General features: G+C 41.1%; 1 protein-coding gene across 1 annotated transcript; it reads left to right on the plus strand.

Moving 5' to 3' along the window:
- The first annotated feature begins 6,484 nt into the window (after positions 1 to 6,484).
- Positions 6,485 to 15,951, plus strand: LOC119736284 (atrial natriuretic peptide receptor 3-like). Its single transcript, XM_038210330.1, has 6 exons — positions 6,485 to 7,255; positions 10,199 to 10,329; positions 11,112 to 11,258; positions 11,951 to 12,086; positions 12,960 to 13,054; positions 14,512 to 15,951. The coding sequence occupies exons 1-6, from the start codon at positions 6,580 to 6,582 to the stop codon at positions 14,599 to 14,601; spliced, it is 1,275 nt and encodes a 424-aa protein (XP_038066258.1). The 5' UTR covers positions 6,485 to 6,579; the 3' UTR covers positions 14,602 to 15,951.
- Positions 15,952 to 16,015: the final 64 nt, after the last annotated feature.

The raw sequence follows: 16,015 nt of genomic DNA on the forward strand, positions 1-16,015 counted from the left end.
CCGGCAGCAACCACGGTCTTTCAAGAGCTTCACCAACAAGCTCAATCTCTCATCATTTTTTTTAAGTCTTATTTTCTGTGTTAAGAGTCCTTTTAAACTAAAGGTGCTTCCTGCCTTTTCTTGGCATTATCTACAAAAAAAGTATTAATGTGTCGGTCGGCTGTCGGATTTTGTGTTTTGTATGTGAGGAACGTTTAACTCTTTTTCTGCCTTGAAATAGTGATGGTGATGGTGATTTCTGTCTAATTTCCTTTACAGTTTTCGTTCATTCATGGAGATGGGGAAAAGTCCATTTCTCATTGTTTTAAATGGGTACCAATTTTTACTAATATAGAACTTTGAAACAGAGTTAGCAAATTTCGGGGGTTTTTCGTTTTCCAGTGGGAAATCTCGATCGATCTTGGGGCGAGCCATATATTGTTTGATTTTTTTTTCCTTAGTAGGTCGAGCTTATCGACATAATGAGCCAGCTAGTCAAGTTCTCCTCTGGCATCCTGAAGCCCCTCGACGAAAAGGTCGTCCAAACATGACCCTGAAAACATCCATCGAGCTAGAAACTGGTCTGAGTGGTCCATCTCTTTCCAACACTATGCTCGACAGGGACAGTTGGGCCCAACTCATCAAGTCATCAAGAAAATGAATGAATGAAGAAGAAGAAGAAGAAGGTCACTTTCAATTTTGACTAACCCTTTATAGAAATACACAATGCAGTCTGCTGTTACCAAACCCTTTTGTGTCAACGGAATTCCAGAGTTTTCAGAAACAATTACAGAAGGCTAAACCGACAAACACGTATATAGGCGGCGAGGGTACTAGTGGAGCTGCTAAGCGAAAAATCGTGCACTTTGTGGTAAAAGCATGAAATTTGGCATGTGTGGTCAAAATGGGCTAAAAATCATTTTAAGATCAGGACCCATCCTGGATCTTGCCCATTTTGGGGGCGGAGCTTGATTTTCAAAAAAGGGGGTGCAAACAATACAAACTCATGAAAACTGTATTTAACATCAAATTTCCTTGTTTTTTTTACGCTTTGAAATAAACTTAAACATGAAATAAGACATTCTAGCATTCTAACACCTGTGAATTTTCCACCCATTTTGTGGGCGTGGTCTAAATGGTAAAAGAGGCGGTATATATTAGCAGTTTGGTTCTAATATGGAAAACGTCATTCAGTTTGGTGGTAAAATTCTGAAAATTGGCATGTCCAATTGAAATGGGCGAACATAATTTTTTGAGGTGAACGCATCTTGGATCTTGCCCATTTGGGGGGCGAAGCTTGATTTTTCAAAAAGGGGAGTGCAAAAAAAGAAAACTCAGAAAACTGTATTTTACATTCACTTTGTAAATTCTAACATTCTAACGTGTTATTTTCACCCTTTTGCGGGCGTGGCCTAAATATGTAAAGAGGCAGTACATTAGAGCAGCTTGATTCAAACGAGGGAAAATCATCATTTTTGCTGGTAAAAACACAACTTTTCTATCGGTTAACTATGTTTACCATACACTGTAAAGATAAGTTTAAACGGTTGCAAGACTAATTGTTGCCCTTTTGTTCACTCACCCTGTATACTTACAATGGCGGCATTTCCTAACTGTGCATATATTATAAACACTATGGGGATCACAAGGAGAGGGAGGGGAATTAGGGGCGGCCCAATGAAGGATTTCTTGAAAGTGCTTTTCTAATATGTTTAATATATATATATATATAGGCATGCAATAAATCAGAATACGAGTTAAACAAACTTTGGCATATCTCTCTTCTGAACAGACTGTTTCGTACCATAAGGCACTCATCAGCAGAATGACGAAAAAATAGAATACAAGTAGCATCTTACCTTATTTCGAATCAAGCGCGCGCACGCGTTACGCGCGTTACGTCATTGAAGTTAGTACGCGTTTACGTCACTGAAGTAAGAACACATCTGTCTCGATGCCTGCACTTGGAGACGATTTCGCTTCTCTTATTCAGTGTACCTAGATCTGGCCTACATATGATTATGTACTTCTCTGCTATACACAAATTGCATCTCTTGTTTACGTTAGAGTATGGCAGTGCTTTCAGAACAATGTCCCATTTGATTTCATAGTCTTTCCCTTCGTCCTTTAAGTCCACCAGGCCACCGTCACGAGCGAAGGCAGGAAGGAGGCATACGTCGGGCTGACGTCCACAACCTTCAAGGCGAGACTGGCGAACCACAAGCAGTCATTCAGATCCGAGAGCAAGAGGGCGCAAACAGAGCTAAGTAAACATATATGGGACTTAAAGGACGAAGGGAAAGACTATGAAATCAAATGGGACATTGTTCTGAAAGCACTGCCATACTCTAACGTAAACAAGAGATGCAATTTGTGTATAGCAGAGAAGTACATAATCATATGTAGGCCAGATCTAGGTACACTGAATAAGAGAAGCGAAATCGTCTCCAAGTGCAGGCATCGAGACAGATGTGTTCTTACTTCAGTGACGTAAACGCGTACTAACTTCAATGACGTAACGCGCGTAACGCGTGCGCGCGCTTGATTCGAAATAAGGTAAGATGCTACTTGTATTCTATTTTTTCGTCATTCTGCTGATGAGTGCCTTATGGTACGAAACAGTCTGTTCAGAAGAGAGATATGCCAAAGTTTGTTTAACTCGTATTCTGATTTATTGCATGATTATAGCTCTACAGAGATGTATCGAGCACTGTGAATTGTGATAGAAGACGATTTCATTGTATATATATATAGGCATATAAACATAAAAATGTGCACAGAATATACGTCCATTCAGGCGCGGTTCTAGAACCAATATTTAGGGGGGGGGGCTAGCACGGTGGATCCAGAACTTTTTCAGGGAGGCGTACTGAAATGTTGACCGTTTATTTTTTCCAGACACTTAGGCCTCCGAAAATCAATAGGTGGGGAGGGGGGGGGGGGGGGGTCATGCCATATTTTCAATGGGGAGCGCCAATAAAATCCTAAAATCATTCACGCTATATTAACTAATGTACCCTTGTCACAGCTATTTCTTCTTTAGGGGAGACCGTTCGCATGTACATCACAATCCTTCTTTATGCTAATGCAATTTTTTTTTTACGGAATTTATTTTTTGGGGGGCTAGACAAAATTTGGGGGGCTACAGCCCCCCTAGCCCCCCCCCCCCCGGTAGAACCGCGCCTGCGTCCATTCCTTGCAGTGTGTACTGTTGGATTTACATTAGATGGATGTTGGGATTTGGGGGAGTAATGTGTTACTGACTGAAAAGGAAGGAATAATGTTGGGTTTTTTCGAGAAATTATGTAACTTCTTAAATAATGCGTTAGCAATGTCCAGTTTGCTGACGTCACGATCCTAAAACCTCACGAAGTCATTATGTTTTTCTATATAATATCTAAGGGTAAGTTTGGTAAAATTTGGATGAATGGTTTTTAAATTAAAAATAGTCTAACTTTCTTGGACGTGCTAGGGGGTGCCCTTTCAGGCGTTTTTATGCCCCGCGGCGAAGCCGAAGGGGCATACTGTTTCCGCCTTGTCCTTCCGTGGGTGGGTGGGTGTGTGAGTTTGTCTTACATTCCCTATGTGGACTTGTGAACAAAAGATGTCCACATAATGCAGGTTGTGTTAACGTTATGTGGACTAAGCCGTGTCCACATAACGTTTTGCCCTTTCTGGAAAACAGGTTTAGAGGCATTTTTGGGTTAGGTTTATCCGTAGCAGAATGAAGAGAAACACTATAGGGAATCATAGAAACAAATTGGGTTGAAAGAGTTTTCACAGTTTAAGTAAAGTTATTTTTTGTACCGAGTTTTCTTAACTACACGAAAACAAAGGAATGTCCACACAAGGTATGTAACGTAAACCTGGGTGTGTGTGTGTGTCCGGACAAATCTTGTCAGCGTGATAACTTGAGATATACTTTACATGTGAACTTCAAATTTGGTTTGTGGATTGTCCTTGGTAATCCTAAAAAACCTATTGCATTTGGGGCCGAAAGGTCAAGGGTCAAGGTCACAGTGACTAAAACAAAAGAAATTTTGTCAGCGCGATAACTTGAGAAATACTTTACATATGAACTTCAAATTTGGTTTGTGTATTTTTCTTGGTAATCCTAAAAAGCCTATTGCATTTGGGGCCGAAAGGTCAAGGGTCAAGGTCACGGTGGCTAAAACAACAGAAATTTTGTCAGCGTAATAACTTGAGATATACTTTACATATGAACTTCAAATTTGGTTTGTAGATTGTCCTTGGCAATCCTAAGAAGCTTTTTGCATTTGGGGCCAAAAGGTCAAGGGTCAAGGTCACAGTGGCTAAAACAAAAGAAATTTTGTCAGCGCGATAACTTGAGAAATACTTTACATGTGAACTTCAAATTTGGTTTGTGGATCGTTCTTGGTCATAGGCCTATCGCATTGGGGGTCGAAGGGTCAAGGGTCAAGGTCACAGTGGCTAAAACAATAGAAATCTTGTATTTATTCTGAGATCATAGGGTTTAGGGATTAATTCATATAAAACCTACACGAACGTGTTTGCTTAATTTTCATTCATACAGATGCGAGTAAATGCTTCAAAATTGGAAGTACCAGTAAAAGCAAATGCCATGTTTTATTCATACGAACATGGTATCATTTGTACTTTATGAACTTTGTTAATATTAATTTTTCGCGATTAACATATAATAAATGCTGTAGCTTTTGCGCAGAATTATTTGCTTTATAATTTCAAGGTTGCCCCAACCCAGCCTTGTGAATGACAAGTGCATATTTGAAATCTGAAGCATTTACTCCTTTATATTCATACGAAACGTACAGATGGGAGTAATGCAAATGCCAGTTTCCATTCATACGAACTACCGTATGGTATTATTTGTACTTTTTCGTGATTAACATTAATAAATGCAGTAATTTTTGCGCAGTAGTATTTTACTTTATAATTTCAAGGTTGCCCTAACCCAGCCTTGTAAATGACAAGTGCATATTTGAAATCTGAAACATTTACTCCTTTATATTCATACGAAACGAAGTAAACGATAAATAATTTTTTTCTGGTAATGAAACCAAGGATCCTCAAAAGTGCATGCCCCAGGCACTGTAGCTCGCAAACCCCGAAAAAAAAACGAAGAGAGAAGACAATGAGAAGAAATTACAGTTTTAGAGGTGGGAGGAAAACCCCAGAAGAATAGTCTGGGGAAAACCCACGGAATCAGGTAGGGACTGAAAATCCAATCCACATGTAGACCATGGGTGCCGATGCACAGCGCATTGAGCGCGTAAACGACATTGCGTTCGTCGCGTTTGATGCGCTTTTTTTGTATCTGTCCTCCAGCACGTGACCCTCCCCGGTGCCGCTTTCCGTTTCGGTTATGATAGTTTTATTTTCTGCAAACTTATAAACATGTAAAGCTTTACATTTTGCAGGCCATTTACTCAAGAGCAAATGGTTTTTAGTAAAAGTGTTTGCTTAATTTTCATTCATACTGATGCGAGTAAATGCTTCGAAAGTGGTAGAAAAAGCATATGCCATGCTTTATTCATACAAACATATGGTATCATTTGTACTTTATGAACTTTAATAAATGCAGTAGTTTTTGCGCAGAATTATTTTGCTTTATAATTTCAAGGTTGCCCCAACCCAGCCTTGTAAATGACAAGTGCATATTTGAAATCTGAAGCATTTACTCCTTTTTATTCATACAAAACGAAGAAAACGATTATTAGGCCAAAAAAGGCTCTGGTTTCTGGTATGCGCGCGCGTCCCCATAGCCATGCGCGTCGGCAATGTAAGATGATGTCTTTCAATGTAAGATGATGTCTCAAACCACCAAACTCACTGGTTCGACTGGAATCCTGCTGCTGCACAATTTTAACGTGTTATTTCTCATAAAGTTATTTCTCATGTCTAAGTTTATTTCAAGCATGAAGAACAAAGGAAAATGGATGTTAAATACAGTTTTTCTGAGTTTTTTATTTTTTGCACTCCCCTTTTTTGAAAAATCAAGCTCCGCCCCCCAAAATTGTGCAAGATCCAAGATGTGTTCACCTCTTAAAATTATTTTCAGCCCATTTTAACTAGACCTGCCAATTTTCAGGATTTTACTACCAAACCGAATAATATTTTCTATATTAAACCCAAACTGCTAATATATACCGCCTCTTTTGTACATTTAGGCCACGCCTACCAAAATGGGTGGACATTAACTGGTGTTCGAAAGCTAGAATGTTATATTTTATGTCTAAGTTTATTTCAAACCATAGAAAAACAGGGAAAATGGATGTTAAATACAGTTTTCATGAGTTTGTATTGTTTGCACCCCCTTTTAAAAAAAATCAAGCTCCGCCCCCAAAATGGGCAAGATCCAGGATGGGTCCCGATCTTAAAATGAATTCTAGCCCATTGGGACCCCACCTGCCAAATTTCATGCTTTTACCACAAAGTGCACGATTTGGGCCAAAAATGGACCTAAGCAGCTCCACTATACCGCCTATACAAGGAGATAGGGTAGTATAGACTACCCTTGGCACGATTGCCATAAAGCTTGGGCTTACTGGGTTATTCTGCATTACAGTCTATTTTCGTAGTAGAGGCATATTGGTCGCAATGTACGCCAGTATCGTTTTCGCGCCGTTAGGCCTACTCCTGTGCACAGTGGTCCATGCTACTGTCAATGTAAACGTAGGCATGCTACACCTGTCGAGTTTTGAGAAGGAGCCCTTGGTAAGCAAGTACTACCTTTTGCCGGCGGCTCAGATCGCCTTCGAAACCGTCGCAAAACGTCTGGAAAGGGGTGTGTACAAGAACTTCAGCATGACGCACGTAAGCACTAATGAATGTTGTACACGCCCAGTGCGATCTACTGGGGCCCTGGCATCTTCGATGTACCACGATGACGGCGTGGATGCCTTCCTGGGGCCGGCTGTTAGCCCCGATATGGCTGCTGTAGCTGACATGGCCGCCTACTGGAATCTTCCGGTCTTGGCCGGGGCAGCCACTTCCACGCTCCTGGATAACAAGACGCGGTTCCCGACCCTGACTCGCACGGGTCCGTGCGTGGAGCTCATGGTGCAGTTCATGACTGCCGTGCTTCGTCATCTCGGTTTGACCAGCTGTGCCATACTCCGCGGACTGCCGATAGATATTGTGTACTACCGCTACGTTCTCCCAGACGCCGTGTTCGCAGGCCTGGAGAGAAATGGAATAACCGTGGTCGAGGTGTACGCTGATCAATTTGACACTTTGGATAAAGCTCTGGAGAAAGTTGCTTCCGTCTCTAAGGGTGAGTACGGCATGACTCAAGTGTAGCCTATTCACTTAAAGTGGTTTATTAATAGCCCCTAATCACATCGTAAAATTAAAGGATATGGTGGCCGCATAATGCCAATCCATAACACCCCCTTCCTTAAGACAAGGAGCAGTCGGTGCGAATTGTTGTTGCTGTTGAACTATCGCCTAATTGTGGTCTGTTACATAGGTAATCGTTAATACTTAACTTTTAGAAACAATTCAGCAAAGAACGCTTTAACACTAGAACAGATCTAAAACAGCTGTTAACCTTTAACACAGCTTATATTAGAAACAATTTAAGCTTTAAACAGCTTTAACAAGTAACAAACCTTAACAAGTATAGTGCAGGTGAGTAGTCTTTCTAAACCAGTGTTGGCCTATGTTCTTAGGCTTTATCAATGAGCAACCGAAAGTCAGATTTATTTTTTAATGAGTCTCTTTAATCGGTCTGGGAACTCGACAGAATCTGCTGGTGGTAGCGTTAGTGATCAGTCCTGAAGGTTTGTCTGTGGGAGTGGGAGGCACATCTTGTGCCTAATAGCGACTGGACAGGCGGCACTCGGACTGGCTAGCTCGGTGCTAGCTATTTTGTGGTGTGAGCCGAGGTGATACTCACATGTGACTGGTGTTGGAGGTGATTTTGCGTTCTCCCGACTCTGAGGTGTATAGGTTGCGTCTGCAGCATTATTTTGCTACCGACTTCGACGATATAGCTGCGGTTGTCCACGGGGACCCTAGCTTCTACGTTGGATCGAGTTTTGGCGCGAACGTGCTGTCTGATAACTAGATCAGGGAGGCTTTTGGCAGTACGGTCGTGATACAGTAAATTGTATTGACTCACGCAGCGGACGGGCAGGGATGCTTTTGCCATCCTACATTTATATAAACCAGCCTGCCTCTAAGCACTCTATCTATACCACGGTCTATAATTGCTTGCCAACTTTCTCAGCGTGCATTGTATACATGTATGTATAGTCTGTTGTTCAATTGACGTTGTCAATTATGCCGGAAATTCCGCGTGAAATGCACAGTCTTCATCGTTCGCTGACACAGCCTACCGTGTTTGACAGGATCAGTCTGTACTGCCGACGGATGCCTGGTGATGTCCCCAACATCTTACAAGGGTCGGGGGGGGGGCGTAGCACGGTCATTTTTATTGGGGGGGGGGTTAACATTTTTTGAAAAGGGCACTTGCACATCCGTTGTGAAATGTAGACAGGTTTTTTCTCCAGACACTTGGTCTCCGTAAAACCAAAAAAAAAAAAGGGGGGGGGGGGCAGGTACCATCTGTCGATGGGGGCGCTGTTCAAAACCGACAATTATGCACACAAAAGGCCAATATATGGTGCTTTTCAGGGCGATACATTTGCGAAATTCTGAAAAAGGCAACCAAAACGGCAGATGCCACTAAAAAGGGCACCACCTCTTTTTCAAAAGGGCACTTGTTCAGAAAAAAGGGCACTCTTTACAAATTATTGGGGGGGGGGGGTAAACCCGTTGAAAAAAGGGCATTTTTGTATCAATTTTTTGCTCAAATTTGTATCCTTGTGGAGACTCAAATTTGTATCCTTGTGGAGACATTTCTTTGTTCTCGTGTAGTAAAGTTTTCAATTCTGAAAGTGAAGTTTCAAAATGCTCTTATTTTAACCAGAATTAATTTCCTTGGCTGAAATTCGGACTAAATATCCCTTTTCTAAAACCCTTCCATTTGCGACAAATCAACCCACCTTGGAAATTCCTTGTTTTTGAGTAAAATCCATATATCTATTTCGTGAAAACCTTGTGGAGACCTATTCATCTATAGAAATTGCCTTGTGGAGACCTTTACAATGTTTTGTTTCCTATTGTGTGCGTGTCTCCACAAGGATACAAATTTAAGCACACCACTAAACACGCAGCAACTCTTCAGTATACACGAACTCCTTGTTCCCACGTACCATCCGGGACTGGAACAGCCTTGCGGTAGACACAGCGAAGTACAAATCCCTCAACGCCTTCAAGCTTTAATTGCGCTGAGGGATCATTCACTGAAGTAGTCATCACAACGACCTTTTTACTTGCACATCTGTCCATGTACATGCACTTCTTGCTTAGACCCATGCGCAAAACACAGTGCATTGATCCTCGTACATAATGCTGCGCTTACAAGGAAGAAAGGACGAAAGATTGCTGAGGAGTTGGCCGGGCCTTTGCGGAAACGGTGGTGGATTCAGCTAGTTTCTGACACCACGCTCTTAATAAGACAGGACTCGAGTGTAGCATTTACTGAAAGTGGTTTATTAATAGCCCGTAATATAATCACATCGTACAACAGGGATACGGTGGCCGCATTATGCCACTCCATAACAAGTATAATGGGCAGGTACACCCGAGGTATATGAATTCAAACAACAAAATTGATTTGGTGTATGGGTATATGCGAAGACATAAATCTTGCAGAACCCACCCCCCCCCCCCCAAAAAAAAAACAAATAAAATAAAATAAAATAAAAATTTTTAAAAAAAAAAAGTGAAAAACTACACTGCGATATGACGCACGGTTTGTACGTTTTTTGCCCGGCCAGAAAAGGCTGACATTGGCCTATTTTTCACACACTGATCGATTGATTGACCGACTCACTCAATTAATGACGCTGTTTGACGCATATTGACGTATTGACTGAAATACTGATTGACTCACCGAAGCACCATTTTCCCTTGCCGATTGACTGACTGACTTACTGACTCAATCACCCAATGACACTGACTCACTATGACACACTGGTTTAATAATGGCATAAACTGAGACTTTAGAGTTAAGCTCTGCTATACAGGCAGACCTAGTCTCTTGTTTGTCAAGATACAATGTTGAATGGAAAACAAAAACAGAAAAAAAGCATTCTGATGATATTCATCTCCGAATTGGGTGTTCCTTTTTTTCTACATGTACATGTAGTTATCTTCATTAGTACCTCCCCGGTACGTGACATAATGGTCCGAGCTCATCATCTGGGTCTCACTCGGGGCTCGCATGTGTTTCTAAACTGGATCCCGTTCGAGTACTCGCCATGGCAGACGAGCAGCCAGGTTAGTTATTTTTTTTAAACAAAATGGATAAAAATGTTAACCGAATCATCATTATTATTTGAACCGACGGATGCCTTCCTTGGCAAGTGCTACATTGTAAAAATGTCAAGCTAGTTTGATGTAGAGTGTTGTCTGCGCTTGTGTATGGTGTAAATCGAGGGCACATACGTGCAACATCATCGATGAATTGAGGACAAGAACCAAATAGAGGACTCTTCGGTTGGAAAACTTGTACGAAACCAATGAGAGCTATTGCCAAAAAGTTAGAGTATAAACAAAGGAAAAGGAGAGAGAGGAACAGTACAAAATCCTCGATTTACACCATAAACAACCGGAGCTGTGTGTGTACATGTACAGAGTTGTTTATGGGGTAGAAAACACAATAGAACAATAGACCCCATAACGAAGTCTTTAAAAATATATCTGCTCCATAAGGGAAACGCCATACAGTTTGATATTTCAATAGGATAACGGACAACAAAAGAAGGGAATTCGAAAACAATTAAAGGTCTGTTGCCAACCACCGCTTAATATTGGCCCTCGTGGCAGTCCATACAAACATATTAGACTGTAAGAATACCGTGGTATACTCGACTACAAACTACGGTTTTGCTACAGTATAAACATCAGAAAACCATGGCTAGGCACCATGGTCATACCATGGTACCACAGTTATTGGTATACCGTTGGCAATTTACCACGGGATGTACCATGGTGTAACCGCTAAGTTTTATACAGGTACAATAACGTCACTCCGTTAATTCTATCTGAACGTCTTTCAGTTCGAAAACAACGATGCGGAGACAGTTGAAGCACTGAAGGCGTTGTTGATGATGCGGTACCATGTTCCTGATATTCCCGTGTACCATGCGTTCCAGAGTGAGTTGAAAGATCGCCAACTGAGCTTATACGGACGTGAAGGCAGTGGGGTATGTGGAACTTTTACTTGTGGGTCTATGCAGGATGGCCCGAAACAAAACGGAGCGGCATGCTTCCACTACTCTGAGACTAAAACCCCCTTTACCAATGTATGGAGAATCTTTTAAGAAGAAATATGATATTACGATATCCCGATTTGGTCAAGAAGTTTTTGCTGCAGGGCCTATTTTGTGAAACACACGTCTTTCATGTGGGTATTATTACATAACAATTAATCCCTTCATCAATGAGTAATTCGTGGGCGCGGTTTAGTGACTTTCTGGGACAAAATGACCCCGACTTTGTTTCACAAAAGGCTCAAGAACAAATAAATACTGGACCGAATCATGCGATCTTGGTATCATCTTTCCCCATGCATTGGTATAGGCTGTTTGACTCTCAGGTAGCGGAACTTAGCCGTTCAGGGAGCACTCTGTAACAGTATAGTGAACTCTTGGTGGCAGCAGACATGCACTCTTTTTCAAAAAAAGGTTCCATGTCTTGGATTTTTCACTGGAAACTAAATTATATATTTTACAAAGAAGATGGCACACGCATAATTAAGTTCTGTTTTGTGGCCAACTTATATCCATATATCAGTTAAATGTCCCAATCGATATACTGATCATTATCATAATACTGATCATGATACTGATCATTATATAAAGCAAATCATACTTTGCAAATTAACTTATTTTTCAAGGAAAATCTGTATGCTGCTGCGACCCACGATGCTGTTCTGATTTACGCCGATGTGATCAATGAAATCGTGGCCGAGGGTGGCGACGTAAGGGATGGACGAGCAGTGACAAAGAAAATGTGGGACAGAACATTCCAAGGTATATGTATTTATCGATCGACTGTGGGCAGATGAGCCGACGATCGATTTTTCTTACTGCTAGAATTGTAAAGTCGAATTAAGTAGAAGATGTATAATTTCCTTGTTCCTAAACGATTTGGATTATAGTTGGTACCTTAGGAAGACTTCGTGTAGTCTATGTTTGTTATCAGGGAGACGTTGGTCATTATGGAGACATTTTAGTATGTTTCTGATGTTTTAACTTCCATTTATAGAACAAATTTCAGTGTCACAAAATGCTTAAATAATTCTTAAGGCTGGAAAAGGTATAGCTCATAAGTTTTGGCAGGGGGAGTATTTTCTAATATCTCCACTGGAAAGTTTTTGTTTGTTTTTATCAGTGCACAATTCTATGGGACTGCTCCCTAGTGTACACCTTCCGGGCATTCATATTACAACATTAAATGGTACCGCATATAAATCGTACATTTTAAAGTAACGAATTCCATAACTAAACTTGGGCCGATTGTTTTCGTTCGATGTCACATTCAAAACTCAAAAACTTTTGCATTGGTGAAAAATTACAATCTAAATACAAAATATGTTCAAATAAATAGGTTATTGTGGTTGTTTTAATAGTGCATAAATGTTTGGTATCTTTTTTATCAAGGTAGATTTAAATATTGAGGTTCACCCACGGTCCTGTGACTGACTGAGCAAAAATAATTTACCAAACTGAATGATCAGCAACTAAACCAAATACAGTTCCGGTACACTTGGAAAGCCTACTTTGGTTTGGTTACATACATCAGTAGATTGCAGTTAATCATTAGACTCTCACCCCAGACTTTTTGTGAATGTTAAGATATATGTATAATATATCCTCCTCTGATTTGCCGTTATCGCAATGCAGGTGTAACTGGGCAAATTCGTATCGGCGCTAATGGGGATCGCCTTGAAGTGTGTGAACTACTGGATATGACAGACACCAACAAGGGAACATTCGATGTAAGTTTGAAGTATCTTTGTATGACAAACCGATTTGTTGGGCTGTTCCCAGACTGGCCTGTCTGTGTTTCCTTTGTATCTACCTGACTGACTGGCCGACCGACCGACCGACCGACCGGACGACCAACCGATCGACCGACCTACCTGGTTTCGAATCGGACTGGCTACCTACATGTATCGTACTTAATACGTATCTCACTTACTGAGTGTGACTTGTAAGTTAGACTGGTTACCTATCTCTCTTACTATAACTGTCACTTGTGAATTGGACTGGTTACCTATCTTACTTACTGACCGTCACTTATGAATTTGACTGGTTACCTATCTCACTTACTGACTGTCACTTAACTGGTTACCAATCTTACATACCGACTGTCACTTGTGAATTGCACTGTTTAGGCCTACCTATCTTCCTTGCTGACCGTCACTTGTGAATTGCACTGGTTACCTATCTCACTTACTGACAGTGACTTGTGAATTGGACTTGTAACTTATCTCACTTACTGACAGTGACTTGTGAATTGGACTGATTACCTATCTCACTTACTGACTGTCACTTGTTGAGTGATATCTATCACCGTACCACTAAAACTTATTCTTTGAATTTCCTTTAGCATGTTATGTCACCTGAATAGAATTATGTGCACTCGGGACCAGCTTTTCTAGGCTTGCCTTGTTTTGTTTTATATAACAAACATGATCAAAGACTTCAGGGACATCCTTTGAAATTTGTTGTTCCAGTCCATCCCGGGAACGCGGCATGTGTTTTTAGTCCCTACCTGGTTCAATATATAGGCCATCAGCCTCGGTCCAAAATTTTGGCCAGCGGTATCAAATGAGGGGAATAATCGTCATAGCGATTTTTGGCAAGGTATACACCTTCGGAGTTGGAAAATATGTGATAGCATTGCAGCGGTGGCAGCTTTTTAGGTGTTATCACCCTTTTTTTCAAAATGTCCATCAAAATGCTTGTTACCACTCTAGGGGCGGTATACCTTGCGCATGCTCATTATAATCATGTATGCCCTGATTTGATACTAACCAAACCCCAGGCTGATGGCCTAATACATTACTAATACATTGCCGTAAAAGTTGGCAGCCTAGTAATTCTGAACAAACCCCAAGCGCACGGGGGTTTTGTGCACAAACCTTATCAGACGGCGTATCACGCTCAATTGACTTCGACAAAAACCGCAAACCTCACCAAAAAGAATAAGTTTAGACAGAAGTACTGAACCAACATTTACGATAATGTGCTCGTAATGTACGTTTTGATTGGATAGCATTCCTCTACGCGTTTAAACGCATTACTTCCACATCTTCCACCTACTTGAAGTATGTCACAGTACTTTAGTTGACAGTCCCGGATGAATGCTGAATAACATTAATTAAATACACGTATAAGTAAACATAAAGATTTTATGACCAGTTTTGGGGGTTTTTTTGGGTCCTTTTAGGTTATTGGTACCTTCGACGAGGCTACTGGAGCCATCAAAGTTCATGAGCCGATCAAATGGCCTGGAGGAAAGGCACCAACGGGCTACTAACTGACCAAACACCAACGACTTGGGCCTCTTGAAATATTCATGTAATTGTACATAATTAGTGATCACGTGAAGTTGCGATCAAGCGGTTGTCTCCAAGACTCCCGGCGTCACTGATTTGCATACAATAAATGCACAGCATTTTGAAAACCTGGCAGCCATAATTAGAACTTAGTTTAGAGCCATTCATAATTTTGGGCCACTGTCACCATTTTGTGCACGATAGGCCCAGTTGGAAGGACAAAAGCTTTTAAACAACCGTTGAGATACAAAACATTACTACGTATACTTAGCTGTTCTTGTATTCAACTTTAATTTCCTGCATTTTGGTGAAGGTTATGGGTTTTTCCTTAGGCGGTTTCGCTTAGAATGTTTTATACTCTTATGGGTCTACCGAGAACAGCAATAAATTAATCATTACTTCTGGATATTTTAAGTAATTCTGGTCTCAGTTTGATAATACAGTCTGCTAAAAATACTTATAGGCGGAACAAAGGTAACATTTCAGCAGATCACACGCACGCTTAAGTTTCCAGCCGTTTACCTTCGAGAACAGACCTTAGCGTATAGCCACCAGCTTGGAGGGCATCTTTTGTTGCTATAATTCAGTAACAATTAATGCACAGAAGTTTCACTGATGCATATCTTAGCAAAACAACGGCATTACCCACTAAGATGGCTGTTACGCGTAAGGTCTATGATCACCGAGCGTGGCAGCCAAATTAGTACAGACAACTTTTCGGCTGGTTACCGGTGCCAGATCTCAGTCTCCATCATACCCCAAACTTTGACATTTTTTCACCGCCGAGAGGCTATTGTATACAGGTATTTAGTTTGAAGTACGAAGTTTGATTAAGACGGTATACAGTTTTGGGATATATCAGATCTGTTGTATATAGCCTTAAATAGGTGGAGGTTTACTGACGTTTCATGTTACATTGGTGATTGTTCAAACGTGTACATTTAGCGGTATACAATTAATTAACAAGCGAGATGCATTAAATTCTCCAATCAGGCGCGGATCTAGGGGGGGGGGTGTTAGGGGGTCAAAATCCCCCCCAGCTCTAACTTATTTATTTATTTTTTGGCATAGAAATACCTTTAAAATAATGTGAAACCCCCCCCCCCCTCTTCCCCTGCTCTGACACTCAAAAAAATATGACAGTTATACTTGAAAAAATTTCCGCCTGTGCACAAAATTCAATCAGATCCAGCGGAGGTATTTGTACACTGTTATGTTATAAAGTGTTGATGATCGTCGTATTTGAACAGCGCCCCCATTGAAAGCAGGGTAGAGCCCCCCACCCCAACCTCCACCCCCTATTGATTTTACGGAAGCCAAGTGTCCGGAGAAAAAAAAACCTGTTTACATTTCAGAATTTATTTGCTGATGAACCCCCCCCCCCCCCACCCGCAA

This window comes from Patiria miniata, unplaced genomic scaffold (assembly GCF_015706575.1).
Source record: "Patiria miniata isolate m_02_andy unplaced genomic scaffold, ASM1570657v1 HiC_scaffold_29, whole genome shotgun sequence".
Lineage (NCBI taxonomy): Eukaryota > Metazoa > Echinodermata > Asteroidea > Valvatida > Asterinidae > Patiria > Patiria miniata.